We start from the raw sequence: 26472 nt of genomic DNA on the forward strand, positions 1-26472 counted from the left end.
CTGCCTCCATCACACACTTAATGCACGCAGCCCTCTGACGTTTCCTGCCCAGCGTGTCACACTCCCTCGCTGCTCGGTCGCACAGAAGCCGCCGAGTTGAAAGGAAAGCTCCATAACTTCATGCGAGTGTCAGTCAGGTTTCATTTATCTGCGGCACACCCGAGCCTCCGAGGTTCAACTGTCTCTCCGGCCCCTGCCAGCTCCGGAGTCTGCCATGCATTTTTAATGAAGCCGCATTTGTGTGTGTAGTTGTAAGTGTGTTTGTGTTTGTGTGTGTGTGCGGGCGGTGAGAAGGAACAGCCCATTCCTCCCAACTGTATCTGAGGTTATTATAGCCTCACTGTTTTGAAGCAGGTCAATTTCCTCTCACCGGGGAGCAAAGCACTCTGTGGCAGCACAACACTGAGCAGAATATTAATTCACAATACTGCTCGACCTAAAATCCTTCACACAGAGCACTTTCACTGTGTGTGTCTGTGTCTGTGTCTGTGTCTGTGTCTGTGTCTGTGTCTGTGTCTGTGTGTGTGTGTGCGTGTCTGTGTCTGTGTGTGTGTGTGTGTGTGTGTGTCTGTGTGTGTGTGTGTGTGTCTGTGTGTGTGTCTGTGTCTGTGCGTGTGTGCGTTGGACAGAGAGAGAGAGAGAGTAGCTACGATGAGTAGTAAAGGTGATAGTGATAATATTTCGGCTCCTGTTCTGAGTAAAGCGATGAATGAAAGGGGACCATATGAAAATTAATTTGTATTTCTTCCACCAAAAACTGTTGTTAATGCGTCTAGTGGAGTAACTTCCTGACATTTTTGTTGTGATTTTAGATATTTATATCCTTAAAATCATTTTTTTCTGTCCCCACGTTCAGCTTGTGACCCTGCGAGGCTCCATTTTAGAGGATGCGGTGGCGTCCACGGGGAGGCACGGCACCGTGCGCGGTCTGCCGCTCAAGGAGGTCCTGGAGCAGGTGGTCCCTGAGCTCAGCGTGTCCTGTTTGAGGCTGGCGCTCAGCACACCCAAAGTCACCGAGCAGCTTCTCAAACTGGACGAACAGGGGGTGAGTTATGCGTCTGTGTTTGCATTTCATTTATGGTCTCGTTTGATAAAACTGGGAATTCGACAGTTGACCCCAGATGCCTCCATTGAAATTGAAATAGCTAAAATGGCTTTGAGTCAGGCTTGCTGAGTAAAGCAGAACAATCTGACCTGATAAGTAACACAGAGGCTTGTGGTGCTGCTCAGATAGTGTTTAAAAGTGAAATATAACTGATTAGGTGTTGGTGCAGAGTACAGAATCGGACTGAGGTCAGTGAAAGCTGAGTGGAGCAGGGAGTGGCGTGTTTGAGCATGAGTGTGTAACCATAAAAGCTCTAAATGTTCAGCCACGTTATCTCGCCTTTTATTTAATGGAGGGTGAAGTGCAAGGCGGAGGTGTTTTTCCCTGCAGTCGGATTGTTTTTGTTTGTGCAGGTGTTTTTTTTTTTTTAACAGCATTGAAGTGGTGCTCAATATTTAAGTGCATCCATATATCCATCGGGGTTGTACCGTCCACTTTGACATCAAGTTGCATTAAAAGCACACGGTTCAGACTGCAGTGGTTCAGCTGTGTGTGTATGTGTGTGTGTGTGCGTGCGCGATGTTAATGTTGTCTCTCTCCTGCCGTGCAGTTGAGTCAGAAGCACAAGGTGGGTGTTCTGCTGTGCCGTGCGGGCCAGAGCACCGAGGAGGAGATGTACAACAACGAGGAGGCGTCACCCGCCTTCTCTGCCTTCCTGGAGCTGCTGGGGGAGCAGGTCCTTCTCAAAGGATTCACCAAATACGCTGCACAGCTGGACACAAAGAGTGAGTCTTCGGAAGAGCCCCTTTCAGACATGCACTGCGTCTGAATAAACGCATAAAAGTCAAGATGGCAATCCTACGCTCTTTGTAATCTTAAGAATACTTTCTCGGCATTTTCATCATGGCACATATTCAAAACAACAGATTGAATTAACAAGGAAATTGATAAGGAGATGCACTAAAGAGAAACAGGCCGAGCCTGCCTCACCCTCAAGATACACGCATATATAAGTCTTCAGTGTTTAGATCCTTTACTGATTTGAGGGAACATAAAACCCTCCATATCATAACAACAACTTCCACTCCTGTTCTCCAGCAGTGAGACGTTTTCCACTAACAAGCATCGTGTCTCATTCCTTTCATGCTGGAATAAAGCCGCATGGAACATTTACATAAAACAGACCAATAATACAAAATCCATTATTTTTACAACCCAGATGTTGCTAATAAAGTTATGTATTCCATGTCTGAAGAGTTATAGCCAGGCCAAGTGTCATAACCCCAGGAAAAGCACAGCGAATGACTTGGCATCCTCATGATCCCTGGAAAAACATCTGTTTGAACGATCACACTTTTGGTATCTAAAACAACATCACAGTGTCATCTGTAGTGAACAACGTCTCACGGGAAATTTAAAATCTCTTTCTCCAGCGGACTCTACGGGCACCCACTCCCTGTACACCACCTACCAGGGCTACGAGGTCATGTTCCACGTGTCCACCATGCTGCCGTACATGCCCAACAACCCACAGCAGGTATGCGCTCATGACCCCCCATCGTATGTTGAGTCTCAGGCCTGTAATTGTGTGTACAGCTGAGAAAGGCATCCACAGCGTTCCTTTCTTGTCACCCACAGTCTGTCTGTGGCCGTTGGTTGAAGCCTCTTCTGTTTGCTCTGTGTCATAAACCACAGCAAGAATTCATCGTGACTTGTGTCACTCATTTAGAGTCTCTTCCCTCTTTAATTCAGCCTCTCGTGTTGTGTCTTTTCTTACTCACTGGCTTTTTCTTCTACCCTCTCTCTGCCTCTCATTCTTTTACTGGATAAGAGCTGGGTGGGGTTCAGTAGTGAGTAGTTTCTTTATTTTCTCCCTTTTTTCTTTTTCTTTTTTCCCTTTACTCCTTTAAATAAAGCTGCCTTCCTACACGTTCTCCTGGGTGCTGTGGGTTTGCAGCGTGGACTGCGTGTGTCAGTGAACGGTGTGTAAGATCACATTTTGCTTGTGGGTATTATTAATAGTTTGCATTAAGTGTTTGCGTGAGAGGCTCACACATGTTCTCACAACAAGCCGTGTGGGTGCTCAGGATTAGTTTACTATGTGTCAGTGGTGTAGGCTATTTCTAACATAACAATATAAAAGAGAATAAATTAATATTGTGGCTTGGAGTACTGGACTCTTATCACCAATGCCCACAGCAATCTGTTTATTACTAACAAGCTTCATCATCTTTAAATAATCGGTTAAACATCTTGTAAATGGTGAGTAAACAAGAAATGCGCAGGTTGCACCTTTTTAATTGAGTCAATTAAAAGTTTGTTTTAACAGTTCATATATGTTCTTACATCAGAGTGTAATTTTAATAAATGGGACTTTAACTCCATCCAGAGGTTGAGACAGTGCGGCAGCAATGAGGTGTACCTGCTGAGATGAACCTCTAGGTGGCAGCATCTGACATTACATAGAACCTGTTGTGGATGAGAGGCGGCAGGAGGAGGGAAGTAGAAATATAGATCCTGTGGAGGCTCTTTCATTCAGGACAGAGGAACAGCTAGGCCTGCACACTCACTTTGTATGACCAGTGATGAAATGTATAGTACATACCTGTTGAATCTTACATGTCAGCAGTATTTAGTTATATTTAGAAAGGATGCTAAAATAGAAAATAGTCAAGATGTAGATACAAGATCCCAGACTTCTTCTCTCCAAATGATCAATTCTAACCACAATAGTTAAACTTTTCAAACCACTACATCGGGCAGAAGTTAGCGCGAGTAAAGGATGCTCCTGTGGCACCACACTGCAGAATGTTTGTGTTTCTGTGTCCAAACAGTGGGCCGGATAGGATTACATAATTGGTACTTTCACACACTTCCCTCTGCAGATGAAGAGAGGATTGGCAAGCAGCGCTCCACAGACACAGCCTGCACTCTGTGCCGTGTCTTTCTACACCAACACAGATAGACGGACAAACCAGCTCACACACGGACACAAATAGCCCAAACAGCATCCGAAAAATGAATTACACAAAGAACTGTTGTTTGGTGTCTCTCGTTTCCCGTGTCAGACTCTCTCTCTTATAGTTCACTGAGTCAGTTGTGTCAATGGCAGTTATGTTGGCTCATTTTATTCATTTTGTCTTTTTTTTTTTTATCTCTCATCTCTTCTTCCTTAGCTCCTGAGAAAGAGGCACATAGGGAACGACATCGTCACTATAATCTTTCAAGAGCCGGGAGCGATGCCTTTCACCCCGCAGAATATCCGCTCACACTTCCAGCATGTCTTTGTTATTGTCCGTGTGCACAACCCCTGCTCTGAAGGCACCTGTTACAGGTAAAGTTTTTTTAACAGAATAAGTACATATACACAACTATAATAAAGAAAAAGATTGTTTCTCACTCTTTAAATCTGTCCCACCTTTTCTCTTAGCGTTGCTGTGACGCGAATGAAGGATGTGCCTCCTTTCGGCCCACCCATCCCCAGCGGCGTCACGTTCCGGGACCCAGAAACCTTTCGTAACTTCCTTCTAGCCAAAGTCATCAACGCAGAAACTGCAGCGCACAAGTCGGAGAAGTTCCACACCATGGCGACGCGAACGCGGCAGGAGTACCTGCGTGACCTGGCTGAGAATTACGTCAGCAGCACGCCGCTCGACTCAGCCGGCAAGCTCAACAACCTCATCTCTCTCGCGTCTAAAAAGCGGGAACGCTCCAAGGCGAGAGAGGGCGCGGAGCTGGGAGCGGCGGGGGCCATCGCCTGGAGGGTCCAGGCCCAGGACTTCAGCGGAGGTGGCACGGAGCTGCCCTGTGCCTTGGGTTTGTCGGCCGAATACGTCCTCCTCACAGACTGCTCCACCAAAGAGGTGGTGTTCAACTGTTTCTGTGCGGACGTGATCGGCTGGACACCGGAGCGGTTGACGCTGAAGATCTTCTACGGCAGAGGAGACCACATCGCCGTGCGGGTCCCGGAAGGCTGTGCACAGGACATCAGGGAGGTGGTGCAGAGGTTAAAGGTGAGCGTTCAGAGCTTGTAGAGGGTCAGTGACTACCAGACCAGGAAATGTAAATCTCAGTGACCTTTTGAAGCACATCGCTTGTGTTGTTTTTGGGACCGTAGTATGTTATCGGATGTAAACAAAGTTATATTTACATTTGATGGTAATGTGTGTATCCTTGAGGCCGAACAAATGTTTTGAATTAATTCCCGTCCTCAGAAAGTGTTTTTTTGCATCTTACTCTCCCCAATTTCCTGTTTCTCTGTACCAGCGCTAGTTAATGTGGCGTAGTCAAGCTGTTTACTAGCTTGCGGTTTTCCTCTTCTCTGCCTTTGTTGGGTATTGTTTAAATGTTGGAGATCTGCTCTGTTTTCTTACATCTGCATCCTGGAAAACCTGAATAATGTGTCAGAGCTAAAGTTAATAATAATCTACGGCCTATCAGGCCTATTAGATTCATGTCAAAATATGAACTCAAACATCATCGAGCATCAAGGTAGTTTATGCAACCGTATAACTCAATCTGTCAGCTGGTTGATGAGAGGAATATAATACTGTGATAAATCCTGTGTTAATCCAACAGAAAACAAAATATCTATAGTTAAAAAAAGAGTCAATCTTTCTAACAGTAGCAAATATATGCATTGTTTCAGATTACGTCACCTGGTACTTTGTGTGAATATTAATATTTCTGATATATTTCAGTTTAATGCTCTTCCTGCTAATTGAATTCCCCTTTCATGCTGTTTTATGATGTTTCCTTTGTTTTAGAAGATACCCAGATACATAAGACTTTACATACTGTAAATCTAATACTTATTTATTCACATTATGTCCTCTCCTTGGTCAGTCCTTGACGGTGGGGTGTGAGACGGTGGACATGACTCTGAGAAGAAACGGACTGGGACAACTGGGCTTCCATGTTCGTCTGGACGGCACTGTGGCTGAGGTACCGTCAGATGACCATCTGCCACACCAGACCTCAAATACTCATCTAGGAGGATTCTTGGCTCTACATAACTGGCTTGTTTGAAGACTTTTTTTGGGGGTGTTTGGTGTTTTTTGTTATGCAGGTGGAGGAATATGGCTTTGCCTGGCAGGCAGGACTGAGACAGGGCAGTCGGTTGGTGGAGATCTGCAAGGTGGCCGCGGTGACGCTGACTCACGAGCAGATGATCGACCTGCTGAGGACGTCGGTCACGGTCAAAGTCATCATCATCCCTCCGTACGAAGAGGGTGGGCCTCGCAGGTGTGTTAAAATGTCTTTGAAGCTAAACTAACGAGAGTGCCTCATTTTGAAAGCGGCTTTGGTGAATACAGATGTTGAGGAGGTAGGCAACAGCATTGCTGAGTGTTAGCAGGCAGTAGTGGAAGGACAAGAGCGAGCCGGAGTGAGTGCAGGACGCTGCTCACTCACACACACAAAAGCACTGGTGAGGTAATGGCCAGACTCCAATGTTCTGGGAGGATTTTGTGTGGGAGTGCGTGAAAAGAGGAAGCAAACGAACGGAGAGAAAGAAACGATGTGTGGTTCGAGAGGAAATAGGCGGAATGAAGCATGGCGACAACAAAAAAAGAAAGAAGCATTTGTTTAATGGGAATTAAAAGAAATCTGCTTTTCTTTGTTTCCCTGTCCTTTGTATGTAGCCTCATCTCGCTCAGCTTACTATCGCCTTGTTTCCCCTCCTCCCACAATCTATTTCTTTCCCCTCCCGTCATCCTCTTCCATCCTTTCATCTGCACACACGGCCTTGACAAAGACAGAATAACGAGGCCTTATGAGACGCTGATGTGGTGTTACAGAGCGGTTGTGGAGGTGAAGAATAACCACAGTGGCTGTGTGTGTTTCTCACTGAGAACCAGGGCTTTTAAATACAGTAATTGTGGCGGGTTGTGTGATCGCACAGTGGTTAGATATCTTTAATGTTTGAGGCAGTTTAATTACACCAAGTTAAATCCCTTTGACACACACACACACATGCACGCTCTCTCTCAAGTAGCAGCTGATAATTAAGAGTCTTGTATTTCACTCATCCCCCACTCTCGCTCTCTCTCTTTCTCTCTCTCTCTCTCTCTCTCTCTCGGACTCGTTTGCCGTTGTGTGCCAGGCAAGCAGATTGCATGAGATTAAGGCTTGGATTCTGCAGGGAGAAAAAAAAAGGATCGCATAAAATAAATAAACGAGTGGAAGTGATTAATTAAAAATGTATGCCCTGTGCGAATGAAGAGGGAGGGAAAGAGAAAGAGGCAGGGTTTATTGAGTTGGAGAGGCAGAGAAGCGCTCGGTGAGGAGGACGTGTCTCAACACCACTGAGAGAGTGAGAGAGGTGGGTGGAGGAGAGAAAGAAAGAAAGAAAGAGAAACCAGAGTTGGAAGTGTTTTTTTCTGCTCTGACTGGTTGCCGTGCTCATGTAAGATGGAGGGATCCAGAGGAGAGAAGGTGTGATGTTGTAGTGTGTTTGACCACGTGTGTCTCGGGAGCTACAGCTGTGTCACATCTGCCAGCGTGATGGAAGAAACACTGCATGTCAACATACGTAGACTCCGCTCTCTCTAAGGTTTGTACTACTGCTGTGTAACTGTACGGGTATTGGTTGAGTTGGTAGTATTCCTTGATTGATCAACGTGTCCTGACCATGTGTTGTGATCATGTTCATTATTTAGTGATTGTGCACTGTTTATACATAGTATTCATATTTTCTACAGGCGCGTTGATGTGTGTGCGCGCTGTGTTTACATCTCTACAGCTTTCATTTGATAATGTTTTACTGTCTTGTAGCAGAGTAGGTGCAGTAGAGGGTTTAGTGTCACCAGGCTCTACAATGAATCCAGGTTAAACGCGAAAGAATCAGTTCACCCAAATTATAAAAAACATATTTTTTCACTTACCTCTGCTGCTATGTATTCATGCAGATACCTTTGGTGGTATTTATTTTAATGTATTGTATACTGAAAAAACTATATTTACTTTTTTTACAGACATTTATCTTTGCTAAAATAATGTCCCTGTTATTTAGACGAATCCAAACTGTTCACTGTGTATGTACAGTTTTAACTGGAACTATGTTCTGGTGGAGAAATAGTCCCTAATAGTTGGGTTTGTTTGTTGTTTTTTATACAATTTGGGTTATAGCTGAAATAAAATGTTGTTTAATTAATTAGTCAATAGACAGAAAATGTATCTGCAACAATTTTAATTATCCATTAATTGTTCAAGTCAAGGTCATTTTATTGAAATAGCACATTTCATACACAAAGGCAATTCAAAGTGCTCTACATAATACATTAAACATAAAAATGCTAATTTAAAAGAATAGAAACCCTTTTTAAAGGAAAGAAATTAATATTTGCTTGTCTTCAATGACAGTAAACGTCGGTCAGACCAAATAATACTGTTAAAGACGACATCATTGTGACATTTTTACACTGAAGGATTAATCAAAAATACATTCTGCAGATTGGTTTATAGTGAAAATAATCATTACTTGGCTGAACCGACTCTTTCAGGCACACACTGCGTCCTCATCGCTCTTATTTCAATCTTTGCATCTCCAATCTTTTTTCCAACCCTCTCACCTCACGGTATTTCACTCCATTCCTCCACCGTCATGGCCATCCCTCTCTCTCTCTTCCTTTCGGCATTTGTCTCTTCTTGACTACATCCTGTATGCGTATTTAATGCCTCCTGCCCTCCTGTAATGGGCTGTGAATGAAATAATGATGATGTGTAAAAGATATGTGCTGGATCTTGGGCTAGCTAGAGGCTACTATGAGAACATGAAAACATTTCAGTTGTTTTCATGGCCTGATTTGAGAAATTGAGATATTTTGAACAGTTTTCACACACTAAACTCACAGAAGAGGGGAGCGTGGACTGGATTGACTTGTTTTGCTGGATCTCCCTTCCTCTCTCCGTGTCTTTAGGGGCTGCACAGAGGAGTATGAGATGAAGACCATGGAGCAGAAGCCAGAACCTGAGCCCCTGGCGGCCGGCTACCGGCCTTCCCCTCGCCAGACGTGGCGATGGGACAGCCCACCCATTCCTCCAGGGCTCCACAGTGTCCCCAACCATCAGCGCTGGGCCCCCATGGGTCCCCCTCCTCCTCCACTGTCCCGCTCACACAAGACCCTGATGCCTGTGCCCTACAGGGAGCCCCAGCACCTCAACTCTAAGAGGTGAGACTTTTTTTGCAGCAGCATGTTTCTCACTTAATTTAGATGAATGGTTTCTTGTGTTTCTGTAGCAGCCTTACTCGTATTCCTCACCTCTCTGCTGTCTGTTTGCTGTTCTGCTGGTTAACCGTCACCCTCTTTGTGTCCCCTCCAGGCCAGTGAGCTACCCAGAGAACCACTACAATCTGTCTCCTGCAGGAGGCGACAGAGGGCTGCCCTACAGAAACCCCTCTGCCAGCTTCTCCTCACCCTCCTCCGGCCTAGTCGGCCTCTCCACGATGGGGCCGCCTGGAATCACACCAGGGCCCTTCGTACGCTACAAACCCTCCCCCGACAGGTGTGTGTGTGTGTGTGTGTGTGTGTGTGTGTGTGTGTGTGTGTGAGTCTTATTCGTTTTCCGAGCTCTCCTCCATTCCTCTTTTAATCTTGATTAAACATGTCTGATGTAACTCCTAACTACTGTTTTGTTTGCTCGAGGTGGATTATATCTGTTTATGCGATGAGGCTGACTAATGTGTCAGGTCTGCAGTTAGACGTGTATGAACACACTGTCTCCTTGAGGAAGGATCTGGTGTGTGGGCGGCTCTTCCTCACTGTGTGGAGGTTGATAACATCTCGCCCAACCGGATAAATGTGTTTTATTCAACTGCCATCAGAATGCAAAACAGAAATTCAAATCCTCACGCTACATTTTAAGGGCTTTTCTTTGGAGTTTCATTTGAGTAATTTACCCACACATTTTTGTTGTTTCATATAACTGAGTGGCATGAATGTGGTTATTAATGCCACCCCTCCTCCTATGATCCATCTGTGTAGATATGGAGCAGGACAGCGCCCCCTGCTGCCCTATGAGCCCCATTTCAGTGTGGACGTCACCTCCAGTGGAGAGTCTTCCTCGGGCTTCACCAGTCAGGAAAGCACCATGGAGCGCTGCAAAACAGGTACACCACCTTCAGAAACTGCAAGCAGCTAATGTTGTGAATACTCCTTTAATCAATAATTGTATGTTTTTTCAGAAAAGAGCTCAAAAAAGCCGCACTGTGCGCTACCTGTTCAGCTCCAAGCAGCAGACAGACAGTGATCGACTTGCTGGTGAACATAGTTGAGCAGATATTTTTCTCATTAGTTGGTAGAGACCAAAACAGAGATAAAACAGAGTGACAGGACTTAATCAGGTGGCCAAAAACACAACTCCAAAATAATAATAATGTTGCCTCATATCTGCAAACAGGCAACTGGAAGTGTGTGGCCAAAAAAGAATTTGTTGCAGGTTGTAAATTAATCAGACTTGTCTTAAACTGCGTTCAATGTCTGTTTTGTCGTGCGTGTGTGTGTGTGTGTGTTACCCAGTAGAGATAACAGAGTGTGATTTTGTGCGTGGGTGGAGGTCAGTGTTTGAATGTGCTATAAGTATTTAATCCTCTTTGCCAACCATAGAGGTTCAGTGTAATTTTCTTTAATCCTGTGAGTGTCTGTGTGTGTTTCTGTCTAGAACCCCTCTGGCATGTCCCAGTGCCGTCGTCTCGGGGTCCTGGGGGTGGAGGGGGGCAGAGGAGACCAACCCGACAGGATGTCCCGGGGAAAGACTCTCCGAACAGACACTCGAAGGTCTGTGTCCTCACCCCGTCTCATTTCATTCGTCTTCTTTGGCTCGTTGCCTCTGAGTTTGTCTAAACGTCTTGTCCTCTGCAGGGCGAGACTCCGTACTCCAGCCACTCCAGCAGCAACACTCTGTCCAGTAACGCCTCCAGCAGCCACAGCGACGAGCGCTGGTTCGACGGAGGAGCCGGAGGAGAGCGAGGAGGCGGCGACCCGGTGGACCCTGACCCCGACCTTCTCAACAAGGGAGGGTCTAACGACAGCGGGATCGACGCCTCAACCCACTACAACAACAATCGGCAGGGAAACATGTCCAACAGCCAGTCCCACAAGCCCATGCACTCCTACAGCGGCGTCCAGGAGCTGTCCGTGGGAAACGGCAGCGGCAGCGGCAGCAGCGGAGAGGCGAGGAGACGAGAGTCCTCGCCCATCGTAGCAGCCTCAGCTAATCAGAACAAAGGGTACCGCACCAGGACATTCCCGCCTCCGGGCTCCAGCGCCGAGAAAATGGATGCTTTCAAGCCCAGGTAGGTGTCTCACTGATGAGAGGCATCTTCTGTGAAAAATAACATTAACCTCAATGAATGGCTTTTATTATATAGAGAGAGAGGGTTGCAGTTAAATGTTGCTCAGCTTCATGGAGAATGTGTGTCCTTAATAACTTTAAGACTTAAGTGAATGATGCACCAAGTAGCCGTTATTTACCACCACCAGCTTCTTTAAAAGAAATGGAACACATGGAAATCTATCTTTAAAGGATACACTAAAGATTAAAGCAGCCTAATCCTTGTAAAACATACAGATCGTCATGTGATCTCTTCTGCTGGTGCACTTGCTTCCCCCACATCATAAAACACACAAACATGCGCAGGCTTCGGCCGCTCTGTGTTGGATTAAAACAATCTGTGTTTAAACCCCATCGAGTGCCATCGACTGTGCCTGAGATGTGTTGGACCATCAACATAATATAGACGTAAAATTAGACCAGAAGGCTTTAGGACACAGTTTATCAGATATTGTTGTAAGGTCTATGCTTTGTTTTGGTCAGAGTTTACAGTAGGTGTTATTGGGTGATTAATGATGGTACTTGCAGTTCGTAACTCATCTGCTGTTTATCCCTTTGCTGTTAAAGGTGTTGTATCAGCAGTCAGTAGCATAGTACCTGCTGTGTGAACTTTAATGGCATACTCTCCTCCTCTTCATTGCCTGACCAATGAAGAGGAGGAGAGTAAGATGTATTCTGCAAGAATGAATTATGCATGAATATATTAATGTGGAAAGACAACACATATAAAGAGCTGAACTATAAACTCAAATATCTGTGCTCTGAACATTTATTGCACATGTTTACGGGAGCCGTACATTTCAGAGGAGCTCCCGCAACTGTCATTTAATCGCAAGATCATTATGTCTTCTTTCTTAAAGGAATAGTTTGACATTTTAGGGAGTATGCTCTTTGAAACAGGAGGAAACAGGTAGCCTGGCTATGTCCAAATGTAACAAAAAGCCACCTACCTGTACTGCTAATGTTTACTAATTATCACACTTAATGGGTGCTTATTATTGCTTGTGTCCCAAAATGTTGAACTGTTCCTTAAAAGTAAAATGTGTTTTAAGCTGCGCACACTATTTGGATCTCTGGTTTACCTCTTATTGACAGAGAGAACGAAACAGAGTAACATTGTAACTTTAAAGCTCTTTTTGTGACATGAAGTATTTGAATGATCCTGAAAAGGGGTAAATAATTAAATCATATGATGTAAGATGATTTGAACACAGAACTCTTTCATCTTTTGTTCTGTTAAATTAGCTGACCTTGCATCATCTATCAGCTTTCTGTGACATGGCCAATCGTATGTGTCCTGACACTTTAACTTACCTTCAGTCACATCATGCATTAACCACGTGTGTGTGTGTGTGTGTGTGTGTGTGTGTGTGTGTGTGTGTGTGTGTGTGTGTGTGTGTGTGTGTGTGTGTGTGTGTGTGTGTGTGTGTGTGTGTGTGTGTGTGTGTGTGTGTGTGTGTGTGTGTGTGTGTGTGTGTGTGTGTGTGTGTCCGTGTCCGTGTCCGTGTCCTCTCAGGGCCTACACACCGCAGGGTTACAAGACTCCAACAGCTGAGAAAGCCCGGCCCGTCCGAGCCGCTACTACGACACCCACCTCAGCTCATTTAAGCTCCACCCCTCTGTCCAGCTCCGCCCCCAAGGCCTTTTATGGGAAGAGCAGACCAACAGGCTGGCAGAACGACGACAACAACAGTCCGACACCTTCGAACACAACCACGACATCCATCTCTGACAGCAGCAAGAGCAAGAAGTAAGTTAGTGACTGATGAAGTCTGGGTCGTTTACATTCTGTTACTGTAACATCACACTTGTTTAAAGATAATGAGTTTACCAAGCACACTTGAAAAGTAAATCTAAAATCTCCATCTACCTCAGTGACCTGCAGTTGTTGTGTCTCATATCTCATGTTTCGTGTCTCGTGTCTCATATCTCGTGTCTCGTGTCTCATATCTAGTGTCTCATGTCTTGTGTCTCGTGTCTCATATCATGTTTCGTGTCTCGTGTCTCATATCATGTTTCGTGTCTCGTGTCTCATGTCTCGTGTCTCATATCTAGTGTCTCATATCTCGTCTCGTGTCTCATATCATGTTTCATGTCTCGTGTCTCATATCTAGTGTCTCGTGTCTCATATCTCGTCTCGTGTCTCATATCTAGTGTCTCATGTCTTGTGTCTCATATCTCGTGTCTCGTGTCTCATATCTCGTGTCTCGTGTCTCATGTCTTGTGTCTCGTGTCTCATATCATGTTTCGTATCTCGTGTCTCATGTTTCGTGTCTCATATCTCGTGTCTCATATCTAGTGTCTCATGTTTCGTGTCTTGTGTCTCATGTCTCGTGTCTCATATCATGTTTCGTATCTCGTGTCTCATATCTCGTGTCTCATATCTCGTGTCTCGTGTCTCATATCTCGTCTCGTGTCTCATATCTAGTGTCTCATGTCTTGTGTCTCATATCTCGTGTCTCGTGTCTCATATCTCGTGTCTCGTGTCTCATGTCTTGTGTCTCATATCATGTTTCGTATCTCGTGTCTCATGTTTCGTGTCTCATATCTCGTGTCTCATATCTAGTGTCTCATGTTTCGTGTCTTGTGTCTCATGTCTCGTGTCTCATATCATGTTTTGTATCTCGTGTCTCATATCTCGTGTCTCATATCTCGTGTCTCATATCTCGTGTCTCATGTCTCATATCTCGTCTCGTGTCTCATATCTAGTGTCTCATGTCTTGTGTCTCATATCTCGTGTCTCGTGTCTCATATCTCGTCTCGTGTCTCATATCTAGTGTCTCATGTCTCGTGTCTCATATCTCGTGTCTCATATCTCGTGTCTCATATCTCGTGTCTCGTGTCTCATATCTCGTGTCTCGTGTCTCATATCTCGTGTCTCATGTCTTGTGTCTCATGTCTCGTGTCTCATATCATGTTTCGTATCTCGTGTCTCATGTTTCGTGTCTCGTGTCTCATATCTCGTGTCTCGTGTCTCATATCATGTTTCGTATCTCGTGTCTCATGTTTCGTGTCTCGTGTCTCATATCTCGTGTCTCGTGTCTCATATCTCGTGTCTCATGTCTAGTGTCTCATGTTTCGTGTCTCGTGTCTCATATCTTGTATCTCGTGTCTCATATCTCGTGTCTCATGTCTCATCTCTCATGTCTCTTGTCTCCAGGCAGGTGGATACAAACTCAAAGAACGTGTTTGGACAACCTCGGCTCCGGGCCTCACTGAGGGATCTGCGTTCTCCGAGACGGACTTACAAAAGCACCATCGAAGACGACCTGAAGAAACTGATCATCATGGACAACCCGGGAGAGACGCCACAAAGGGATCCGGTGAGGAACACTCTTAACACCTGACGCCATTATCTCAGTCAACAGTCTTTCTTTGATGAACTTGCACACACAGCTCTCTGATCTCCGGTCCCTCGTCTCTCCGTAGTCTCCCAGGCGAACCTTGCAGCGCACCTTCTCAGATGAGTCGCTGTGCAGCGGGCGCAGAGAGGCCAGCTTCGCCAACTCCGAGAACCCGACGACGCCCACTGACGTGCTGTTCACCTGCACGCTGCCCACACGCAGACACGGCATCTCCAACCAAATGCAGGGCAAGAAGGGTGAGTTCAAACTTCTGCTTTGAGGCATGTAGAGAAAACTTACACTGCTGTGTTGAGTGTATTAGCTGCCAAGTTTCATTCTGTGGGGATCTAAGGAGCTCAGTGATGAAAGCAATCATTTATTATTGTAATGCACAAGTTATTTGTTGCTTTCATAACTTCTACAACCTTGTAGTATGTAGATGTGTTTGATGTTTGTTTGCTCACTGCAGCTGCTCTGCTCTCCTGTCCCTCAGTGCCTCTGTCCGCCTCAGAGCTGTCTCTCACAGAAGTCAGAGACAAAGTTCCCCCCCTGAGGAGGCTCGATCCCGGGCTGATGCCTCTCCCTGACACAGCCTGTGGGCTGGAGTGGTCCAGCCTGGTCAACGCTGCTAAAGCCTACGAAGGTGAGGCGGGAGACACGTCAGGATTAGGTTTGTTCAACTCAGTGTGAGATTCTAAATGAAGTATGTGGCATTTTGTGTATTGTTTAGCCTCCGCGCCGGCGACAGCCCCGGCTGGAGGCATGATGTTTTTGTGTTGTCTGACCGTCGCAAAGCGATATCTCAGGAAAAGCCTGGAGGGAATGAAACAAACATTCACTTGCTCTTAAGGAAGAAGTGATTTGACTTTGGTGGTCAAAGATTAAGCTATTGGCCATAACTCAAGAATTCATATGCTAATTGTGACAATTTCTCACAAATATTTAATAGGAAGAAATTATGACGTGATGACATTTTGAACAGACATCACTGCAACCGCAATATGGCTGAAAGTTCTGCAAAATAATTCTGTTAAAATTGTCTGAAAGTTACATTCACAACTGCTTCCATTAACCATCTACATATCAGATTTACTGTTCAATTTAATGCTAAACAAATCTAAATTTCCCCAAAATATAACTGCTCTGTTGTAACAACAAATAAGCAAGATTAATCGGTGTGCAATCTTACATCCCTGGTGGACGTGAGACATACCGTTGATCGGTTTCATCGTGTCTCGGCTCTCTGCTGTCACACGACACTCCTGGGAAAGAAGGAGATCTCTGCGTTCATCTATGCTTCGTACACGATCACCCGCTCTGCTTCCCAGACACTCTTTCTTTTCTGGGTCTCTCTCCTGTCCCCTGTGTCCTCCGTAACCACACAGACGATCACAGCACAGACAAACACACTGGACTCAAGCCAACACTTGATCCATAACCTCACCTGCCGCCAGGTCCTGCTGTGCTCAGGTGTGATTGTGTCATGTATCTCCAGGGACACTTGGGTGAAAAGACTCCTTTATGCAGCTTTTTATAAAGTGTGATCGTGTGTCTCTGTTGCAGCACAAAGAGCCGTTTCCCTCTTCTCGCTGAATGAGCCACAGGTTGGAGGTCCGGACATGACACCAGTCGTCAGTCCAGTCCAGTTTCAGACTCCTCAGACGCCGCGCACCACACCGACCTTCAGCAGGTAGGTCAACCTCACTGTGTTTTTGTGAAGTAGTGCAGTCAGAGAACTCTGGGAATACAACTCCTCCTCACTACTGCCATCTGGTGGTGATGCACTTGACTGAATTTATTTGAACTGCATCCCAAGCGTGTTTACTCCTTTGTATATTCTCACTATAGTTGGATGTTTGAATTGTTGCTCCGGTGTCTGTGTTGCCAGACGGGGTTTCTATTTAGTGAGCTGCACTCAGTTTATTATTGAAACTGAAGATCTTCAGTTCAAACAGTCTTCCACAAGAATGAACATTCACACAAACACCAGTAAAACCTACATAACCAGCGCAGCTCGCTGTTTGTATTTGTTCTTATTTAGAGTGTTTTTTGGCTCAATGCAAAGTGATTTGTGCTCAAATTATGACAATTATTATTGTTATTATTATAACACTGGGTACTGTCTCACTCCTGAGGGTCTGGGGCTCTGCAAAGGGACCTCAGGTATCTGCAACGGGTCAGTAATAATAATGTGTGCCGTGTGTGTTTACAGCGACGAGGTGCCCAACGAATTGTCTGGTCGGCTCTTCCACCTGGAAGTGATGTTGAAACAGCTGAACACTGATCTGGAGAAAGTAAGAATCTTTTTTCCTTTATTAAACAGATTAATCAAAGTAGAACGTTTTAAGAGAACATTATAGTAATGTTAGTTGCATCCACCAGGATACCCAATTTCTTCTTTTTTTTTGATACCTTTGCTGTCACAACTTAACAATAATTCATCTTTTTACCAATGTGTGGGTTCAAGATACAGAACAGATCTTGTCTCTCAGAAGTCTTGTCTCTTTAATTTGTGTAAAGACGACATGTTTTTTAGAGGTTATGTGTTGCTCGTAGACACCTTTTTGTTACCGTAGAACCGAGCCAGACCACCAGTCTTCCAGTCTTTATGCTAAGCTATGCTACCTGTCTCCTGGCTGTAGCTTCATATTTAGTGGATAAACATGAGCGTGGTATCCACCTGCTCATCAGCGTATTCCCCAAAATTATTCCTTTAACAGTGAAAATTACAGTTCCATTTATTGTCCGATCAACACGTCACTGAATAATCATCGTCTCTCTTCTTCTCTCCTCGTTCCCGCCGCTCTGCTACCAGGAGAAGAAGGATAAAGTCATTCTGCTGGCAGAGATGGCCAACCTGAGAGAGAATAACCAGCGCTTGCAGGTGGAGAGCCTCACAGCCAGCGAGCAGCTGCGCAAGTTCAACACTATTTTTACAAACAACGGCCAGACAGAGAGTGAGCACGAGGCTCACTCCTTAACACACGACAGTGACTCGAGGAGGGAGTGATGCCTGCAGCAGCAGAAGAAGAAGAAGAAGAAGAGAGGCCACAGAGGAAGGGCCGACGGTGAGAGTACCCATGATTCCTTGCACGCGCAGCGGCGGCAGAGGTCACAATGATGTCACCTCACTCATCTTCCACTGGACTGCCTTAAACTGTAGAGAGAGCAAAAAACAAGACAATTGACTTTTTAAATTCGTCACTCCCCGAAAGTCTCACCCATCCTGCACACAGAGACCCTCCCTCTCTAATCTCTGAGCCTGTTTATTTTTATAGACTCAAGTCAGAAAGTCTTATATACTTGTCATATATATATATATATATATGTGTGTGTGTGTATGTATAAATACATATGCTACTATGCCAGAGGAGCGAGTAGGAGAGGAAACTGTTTTAGAGAACACCACATCACCTGGAGAGGCCTAATACTGTTCCTGCAGCGAATCAGCCAAAAAAAAAAGACTCATTACAGACTGCATCTCCCAGAATGCACTAGAAGTAATGGAAGCTCTACAGACATGGTACTGTAGATAGATGCCTGTGTGGTACAATTCTCATGTATCAATATTACCCATATTGTACTGATATTGTCGTACTAAAGAGGTGTGTGTGTGTGTGTGTGTGTGTGTGTGTGTGTGTGTGTGTGTGTGTGTGTGTGTGTGTGTGTGTGTGTGTGTGTGTGTGTGTGTGTGTGTGTGTGTGTGTGTGTGTGTGTGTGTAGCTGATGGTACTCAGAAGCATTATGGCACAACAGTGTTTGTGCTCAAAAACTGCATTTTATTCCCCTTTGCTGTGAGTTTGTGAGTGAATGTGATGGTCTGTTGTAGGGTGTTTAGAGTGATGAACAAACCAGTTTACTGTAACATGAACACTTGTGGGTCACCATATTCTTCTTTCCTCCGTTTACATGGATGAACCTGTGGCCCTTTAGATGTGAAACAAGCCATCGGCGTGTGGAGTGAGTCTGAATGGTGGATGTCATGCTGGATGTCATGCAGCGCAGTGATATTATTAGTATCATATCTCTGATGTAGTGCATTGTTTTGAGTTCAATTGTCACTGTTTTCAGCGGTGCCGTTATCATCTCAGATCTAGATGTACTGGATACTTGTTTTAACATTGAGTCGTTATCACAGAAAAAAGAGCATTTCAAAGGCGTACTAATATTTAAAGCAGTAGTTTGACAGACGTTCAGTTAAATATACGCTAAAAAGTAAAAACGGTTACTAAAATAACATGTTATCTTCTAATTTGTCTCATCCCAAATATATTCGGAGTTGAAAAAAGGAAAATTCCATGTTTTAGGGACTACTTTTTTGGAGAGTAGTAACTTGCAGGACTTGTTGGTCCTGCTGTTGCACCAAATTCTGTGACATGATTGGCAATTTCAGCTATTTATCACATACTTGATTTGATAAATGTCAAACTATTCTTAAAATGACGTCTTCTTTGCATACTACTCAAAATGAAGCCGTATTGTAAAACCTTTTCTGTACATGAAACTCCCTCCACCACAGTGAAGCTCCTTCATATCAGAACCAGTGTGTCTGTGCGCGTGAGAGGATTTGTCCCCGTGTTCTCTAAATGAACACAAGACACTATTTATACCGCTAGCTTGCTTAACGATATTGTCTTACTATATCTATTTTTCATACAGAAATGAGTGATTTTTCTTGGACGTTGGTACTGAACAATTACACCCCTGCAGAGGACGACTCTCAATCGTCCTGTGTCGGTTTAGATACTGCTGATCAAATTGTACGACATGATGATCTCCCGCTCTGCCCTGAAGGACGGATGCTTCTCTCTCACCGCGAGGTTTCTTCTTCCCTGGTCTGACTGGAACTGTTGAATTTTAAATCCTAACTCTCTCAGGTTCCTCAAGATGCTGTATGATGACACACCAGTTAGGAGTGGGCGATGTGTATTCGATGTCTGCAGCGTACAGTTTCTACCAGTGTAGTCATCCCTTTAATATTTATGGCTGTATTACGTCGTTCTTGGCAAAGTTGCAAATCTGACCTTTTTTTTATGGCAATGTGGATTCTTCATGGTTGAATAACTTGATTTATAAGTGTTTCATTTGCAGGATTAAGAAGTTGTTTTTCAATTGATTTTCCAGAAAGTGGACTGTATTGAAACTTCATATAAAATGAGATACGTCGTGACAAGAAATATCCTTCTCACCCACTCCTACCATCACAAGACTCTGAGCTGCACAGAAAACTGCCATTTCCTCCTTTCATGTCCCCAGCTCCTCTATTACTCTGCAGCCAGTGATGCAGTGATACAGTCGGGCTGTGTAACTTTGATACCAGTAACGTTTGGACCGTTTGGACTCTCGTGAACACATTCAGGCTATAATGGGGTCAGATTCTAAAAAGAAGCATCTTTTATTTCCTGTTTGGGCATTTCTAGTTCAAGTGACTCACTCCTCCATTCATGCAGCTTTGCAGGTGTAGCTGTGATTTTAGTATCTGCAAGTCTCTTTAGTTTGCTTTTGTAAAAAAGGGGGCAAGGTTTCTTTTTTTATAAAGTCTGTTCTGTATAATTTTAAGCTATTTATAGCATACACAACGGTCCCTGTTGAACAAATTAATAATGCATCATGGTTAATGGTAATATTGTATAACTAGGTTTGTTTTTTAGATGTTAAATATTTTGATAATTTATTTTTTAACACATTCCCACTGTTGAGAGATGAGGGTACTGTGTTTTGTGTATGCCGTTTTACTTCTGATCTCTGTACAAAACTGATTTGTAAGATTCCTCGTTTTATTATTTTTGGCATCTTTTTCCCCGTTTGTGCGTTGGTGCTCTCTGCACAGAGCAGCGTACGCGATGCATCGACAAAACGTTTTGGTTGGACATTGTTTTCTTTGGGTTGTAATAACTTGTACATTTAAAAGTGTAAATTATGTTTCCATTATTTTATAAAAAATATATTAAAAACCGTTATCAACATGGTCTGATTTTAATAACAGTTCTCCCTCTGAAGTTACACAACTGGTACGAAACTTAAACAGATGTATTTTCATTATCAAACATTTAATTTTTTGAATGAATCAGGAAAAGTTCACATCTTAAAATTGCTTTTAGATATTTACCTCAACATCCAATTTATATGTAAATGTGGAACCATTGTGTGGATGGCACTTTAGCCCAATAAATGTCTTTAATATTGTAGTCTGTTAAAGTAGTCTCTGTGGAGGGGAAAAAAAACATTACTGCAACCATTTGAACAGGTTTCGTAGACTGGTCTTTTGCCCCCCAAAGATCACACAACTACAATAAAACGTGCATGTAAAATGTTTTATTACAAAGTTATTTCATTTCAAACAGTACATTTTGTAGTGAGTACTTTCCGTTATACATTTCGCATAAGTAAGCAGAACACTTTAATAAATTTAATTATATACATTCCCACGAGTTTTTTTAACTGTTACTAATGCACTTAAATAACACCCGGCTCCACGGTCGAGTCACAGCTGGTGTGACGACCTGAAGCCTCAGCAGGTGGGGGTGATTGGGGAGCGGAGAGGACACGTGGTCTACGATCCACACATGAGACAATCGTCGCGGTTCTCCAGAGAACACACCATGGCAGCGATGTTGCGCTCTTTGATCTCCTCCTCTGCGGCCTTGACCGGCTCCTGCACCTCCTTCAACTTCTCCTTGTTCAAGGTGAACTGGATGGGGTTAGCGGCAGGCTTCGTCCTCAGGTAGTACATCCCCGTCTTCAGACCCTGTGGTGAGAGGAAGGGACGAGTCTTAATGCGCGTCGTTTCACTCATTAGTGGCAACTTCTCCTTCACGTCCCGGTCTCACTTACTTGTTTCCAGCCGTAGAAGTGCATGCTGGTTAGTTTGCCGTAGTTCGGCTCAGCGATGTGGATGTTCAGCGACTGGCTCTGGTCGATGAAGGCGCCGCGGTCGGCGGCCATCTTGATTATAGTCTTCTGGGAGATTTCCCAAACGGTTTTATACAGCTGCTTCAGATCATCTGGAATCTCATCAATGTTCTGTTGAAACAAATTTAAAACCAGAACAGTTACAACACCAGAGCAGAAACATCAATTTAATTATTCACAACATTTTTAAAGCAAAAATGCCGAAAAATAAGCACACATCAGCGCTTCCTACGGAAGGCGACCTGGATGTGGTCTTGTTTACCTGAATGGACCCGTTGTGGCCGATCAGCTGGTTCTTCATCTCCTCGCTCCACAGCCCTCTCTCCGTCATGTCTTTGAGCAGATGAGGATTGACGATCTGAAACTCCCCGGAGAGCACCCTGCGGGTGTAGATGTTGCTGGTGTAGGCTTCGATGGACTCGTTGTTGCCCAGGATCTGGGCGGTGGAGGCCGTGGGCATCGGCGCCAGCAGCAGGCTGTTCCTCACGCCGTGCGTGGCGATCTTCTCCTTCAGCAGCTTCCAGTCCAACAGGTCGGTGGGCGTCTTCTCCCACATGTCGTACTGCAGGATGCCCTTGCTGACGGGAGAGCCCTCGTACGTCTCGTAGGGGCCGAGCTCGGCGGCCAGCTCGCAGCTCGCCTCCAGGGCGGCGTAGTAAATGGTCTCGAAGATCTGAATGTTGAGCAGCTGAGCTTCGGGGCTTTCGAACGGGTAACGCATGAGGATGAAGCAATCCGCCAAACCCTGTACACCGATTCCTATCGGCCTGTGGCGCTTGTTGGACTTCTCCGCTTCAGGCACTGGATAGTAGTTTATCTCGATGATCTTGTTCAGGTTTTTGACGATTACTTTGGTCACGGATTCTAGTTTTTTAAAGTCAAAGGTCTGCTCAGGGGTGACGTACATGTTGAGCGCGATCGAGGCCAGATTACAGACGGCCACCTCGTCGTGGCTGGTGTACTCGACGATTTCTGTGCAGAGGTTGCTGGACTTGATGGTGCCCAGATTCTGGTGGTTCGACTTCCTGTTGCAGGCGTCCTTGTACAGCATGTACGGAGTCCCGGTTTCCGTCTGGGACTCGATGATGGCATGCCACACCTGCTGAGCCTTCACCACCCGCTTGAACCGGCCCTCCTTCTCATAGGAGGTGTAGAGCTTTTCAAACTCCTCCCCCCAGCACTCGTCCAGCCCCGGGCACTCGTTGGGACACATCAGAGACCAGTCTTGGTTGCTCTCCACTCTCTTCATGAACAGGTCAGGGATCCACATGGCGTAGAAGAGGTCTCTGGCTCTCTGCTCCTCCTTTCCCGTGTTTTTCTTCAGCTCCAGGAAGTCAAACACATCAAAGTGCCAGGGCTCCAGGTACATGGCGAAGGCCCCGGGCCTCTTGTTCCCGCCCTGGTCCACATAGCGGGCCGTGTTGTTGTAAACTCTCAGCATGGGGACGAGCCCGTTGGAGTTGCCGTTGGTGCCGGCGATGTAGCTCCCCGTTGACCGGATGCAGCTGACGGCCACGCCGATTCCTCCGGCTGATTTGGAGATGAGGGCGCATTGCTTCAAGGTGTCGTAAATGCCCTCGATGCTGTCGTCTTTCATGGCGAGCAGGAAGCAGCTGGAGAGCTGTGGCCTGTTGGTTCCGGCGTTGAAGAGCGTGGGGGAGGCGTGGGTGAACCACTTCTCCGACAGCAGGTTATAGGTCTCGATGGCTGCGTCGATGTCCGTCTCGTGGATCCCGACGGACACTCGCATGAGCATGTGCTGCGGTCGCTCGGCCACTTTGCCGTTGACCTTCAAGAGGTAGGACCGCTCCAGAGTCTTGAAGCCGAAGAAGTTGTAGGAGAAATCTCTGTCGAAGATTATGGCCGAGTTGAGGCGGTCTTTGTTCTCAAGAACGATGTTGAGCGTCTGCTTGGAGATCATGGGAGAGTGGCTTCTGTTCAAGGGGTTGACGTAGTTGTACAGGTCCTCCATCACGTCGCTGAACACCTTCTTCGTCTCTTTGTGCAGGTTGGAGACGGCGATCCGCGCAGCGAGGATGGCGTAGTCGGGGTGTTTAGTTGTGAGCGTGGCGGCGATCTCCGCGGCCAGCGTGTCGAGCTCCACGGTGGTGACGCCGCTGTACAGACCCTGGATAACCTTCATCGTGATCTGGGCCGGATCCACAAAGTCAGCGTTCAGGCCGTAGCACAGCTTCTGGATGCGAGAGGTGATCTTATCGAACATGACACGCTCTTGGCGTCCATCTGAAAAACAAACAAAACATTTTTCAGTTAAACCGATCACCGCGGTCCAAAGAGGACAGAAAAATTATACAAATCGATGAACAGTAAAGATGAAACTATCAGCGGCCAAAGTGATCAGATAACTGCTGATGTCAAACTGGATCTTTAATCAGTTAAGATCTTTGTCAATGTTTAACAAAATAAAAAAACTGTTTGAATTAGCTTCCTTTCAAACTTAAGTATACATTTGATAAAATAATAAAAATAGTTAATCTAAATATTTAGTGTGATTCCTCCAGGTATTTAACTGTTAATCAATGGTGGATGAAGTATTCAAATCTTTTTACCAAAGTCAAAGTAACTATATAATAAAGTGTAAAATAAGCGTTTTACTGCATTAAAAATCTTAAATTAAAGTACATTAAATGTATTAATCAATATACCTCAAGTAGCAAAAGTGGGAGTACTCATTACGCAGAATGGACAGTTTTAGATTCATATTATGTATAACTAATATAATTAGTATTGTTTCAGCTGGTAAAGTATGGCTGATGCAAGTTTCTTTATATACAGCCTGGTAGTGTAACCTATAATGTATTAATCAATATATTAATACTCTAAATCTGCAAAGTCACTCAAGTTATCAAATATATTTAGTGGAGTAACACGTACAGTATCTACATACAAAATGTAGTCAATTGCATAAAATGGAAATACTCAAGTAATGTACAAGTACCACATAATTGTACTTTAGTACAGTCACGTTACTTGAGGAAATGCACAGTTACATTCCACTACAACTACTAATACAGGGTATTGTGGTCTTCAACTATTTATTTCGATTATTCAGTCAACATTAGTCTTTATACTTAAACATGTCCTCTAACCAGAGACTCGAGGTGCACATTAACATGCAGGTATGTTGGGCCTGTACGACCTGTTTCATTTTGGCGCCAACCATGACACAAAGACTTGTGGCAAACAAATGCGTTCAGCTGAAAGCCCCGGAAATCACATTACCAGTAAGTCAACGGTTGATTTTACAGCCAGCTGGTAATCAAGCGGACATATATACAGCGACATATTGTTAACATGGCGCCAAAAGAGTTAGTCCACTCAATAAAGTGACAGCTAGGCTGCACCCTGCTATGCTACACTGGTTAACTAACAGCTAACTAGTATAGTTAAGTTAACTAACAGCAGGCTACTAGTTAGCGTTAGCTAACCGACTAAAGCACGGTGAGTAAGTTTAGTGTTGCATCAAATGATCAGCCGGATAGAGGCAGCAGATGAGTCGCTGCAGGTGAATAGTGACAGATCAATCCACAGTATTGACAGTTAGCACTGAAGCTAACTAAGGATCCATAACAACAGAAAACAGCTCACCTCGCTTGAGCACGTGCATGCTGGTAACGTGTGTTGTTCCTCGTGTCCTGAGAGAGAGAAACAGCAGCTCAGCAGCTACAACTTTATCTTCTGCTCGGTGTCAAACTGTGCGGCTACACACAGACTCCGTCCAGATCCAGAGAGAGTGAGAATAACCGCTTAAAGTCCCGCTAACGCTGTATTTGTACGGAAGGCGTCACCGCTGTAGGCAGAGATGGACGGGCGTTCTGACCAATCACCAGCGAGAGAACGCGGGACTTTACTATCCGAGGACCAATCACAACAGTTTGAATGTCAGCTTCCTCTTCCGTTCACGTTTCCCGGACTAAAACTTGGCGGGAGAGAGAGATGTAGGTCACATAACATGTTTTGTGTTGTCCTGGCTTGTTTCAAGCTCACTAATACAGCACACAAGAATGTATCCACACTGTGCTCTCACTCCTTTTATGCAATTTATTTCAAAGACACACACAGGTCATCGATGCATCACCTCAAATATTACTGCAAACAAAAATAACAAAAATATGTATTGGCCAAGCACCATGGCACATAACAGGAATTTGACTCCTGTATTTTTAAAAATCTATTTCTATATAGAAACACCAGCTATGAACAACGACAACAAGCTGGACAGATGAAGGAAAAATAATAGACAAGATGATGATGCAATGATTTGGGTAGATATAAGTTATTAATAAGTTTATTTTAAACATGTTTTACTACTGCAGCTCTTTCGTGTGCATGTTAACCACACCCAGACGTTGAGTAGAAGTTCATAGTGTAGTAAGAGTGTTAAATGAAGTGATTGGGTGACGTCCTGTAATCAGTTTGGTTCTGATAGTTACCATCTTCACAGATGAAGATGAGGTAAACAAAAGGTCTGTGATAGATTAGTTTGACACTGAAAGTAAAACAGAAATGATATATCTTCTTTTAGTTTACACCAGGGAAATGATAGTATAATTAGTTTTGCAGTTAGCTGATCTGAGACCTCTTGATATACTCTGATTCATGTACTGGACCGATTTTTTGTTTTATAATATTTTAAGTCACAGAAGTAATCAAGGAAAATGATTATACAAAATGAAACACTTAATTACATACTGCTATTAAAATACATCTGAATTATTTTGATTATAGTTCAAAATTAGATTTTTGCAAAGTAAAAGTGAAGTAAAAAAGAAAAGTAAGTGGAGCAAAAGTAATAAGAAGCATAAAATTAAATTACTT

General features: G+C 44.5%; 2 protein-coding genes across 5 annotated transcripts in view; one reads left to right on the forward strand and one right to left on the reverse strand.

The window, feature by feature from the left end:
- sipa1l3 (signal-induced proliferation-associated 1 like 3) overlaps nt 1-20681 on the forward strand; it is a 61187-nt gene extending 40506 nt beyond the window's left edge. For 2 of the 4 annotated variants that reach the window (XM_079166151.1, XM_079166152.1), the window contains exons 6-24: nt 857-1045; nt 1656-1830; nt 2479-2582; nt 4222-4379; nt 4476-5058; nt 5891-5989; nt 6114-6289; nt 8965-9216; nt 9368-9550; nt 10030-10154; nt 10706-10821; nt 10906-11339; nt 12894-13127; nt 14538-14700; nt 14807-14978; nt 15215-15391; nt 16285-16411; nt 16934-17015; nt 17537-20681. In XM_079166151.1, coding sequence (XP_079022277.1) covers nt 857-1045; nt 1656-1830; nt 2479-2582; nt 4222-4379; nt 4476-5058; nt 5891-5989; nt 6114-6289; nt 8965-9216; nt 9368-9550; nt 10030-10154; nt 10706-10821; nt 10906-11339; nt 12894-13127; nt 14538-14700; nt 14807-14978; nt 15215-15391; nt 16285-16411; nt 16934-17015; nt 17537-17731 — 3744 coding nt within the window. In that variant the 3' untranslated portion in view covers nt 17732-20681. The remainder of the gene's footprint in view (nt 1-856; nt 1046-1655; nt 1831-2478; nt 2583-4221; nt 4380-4475; nt 5059-5890; nt 5990-6113; nt 6290-8964; nt 9217-9367; nt 9551-10029; nt 10155-10705; nt 10822-10905; nt 11340-12893; nt 13128-14537; nt 14701-14806; nt 14979-15214; nt 15392-16284; nt 16412-16933; nt 17016-17536) is intronic. The other 2 variants (XR_013767219.1, XM_079166153.1) reach the window with 2 other exon arrangements.
- Nucleotides 20682-21021: 340 nt separating this feature from the next.
- On the reverse strand, nt 21022-25384 carry LOC306701285 (ribonucleoside-diphosphate reductase large subunit). Its single transcript, XM_079166546.1, has 4 exons — nt 25243-25384; nt 21896-23877; nt 21556-21744; nt 21022-21469 (listed from the first exon to the last, which is right to left on the reverse strand). The coding sequence occupies exons 1-4, from the start codon at nt 25259-25261 to the stop codon at nt 21275-21277; spliced, it is 2385 nt and encodes a 794-aa protein (XP_079022672.1). The 5' UTR covers nt 25262-25384; the 3' UTR covers nt 21022-21274.
- Between the last annotated feature and the right edge of the window lie 1088 nt (nt 25385-26472).

This window comes from Pholis gunnellus (assembly GCF_910591455.1).
Source record: "Pholis gunnellus genome assembly, chromosome: 9".
NCBI classification, from domain to species: domain Eukaryota; kingdom Metazoa; phylum Chordata; class Actinopteri; order Perciformes; family Pholidae; genus Pholis; species Pholis gunnellus.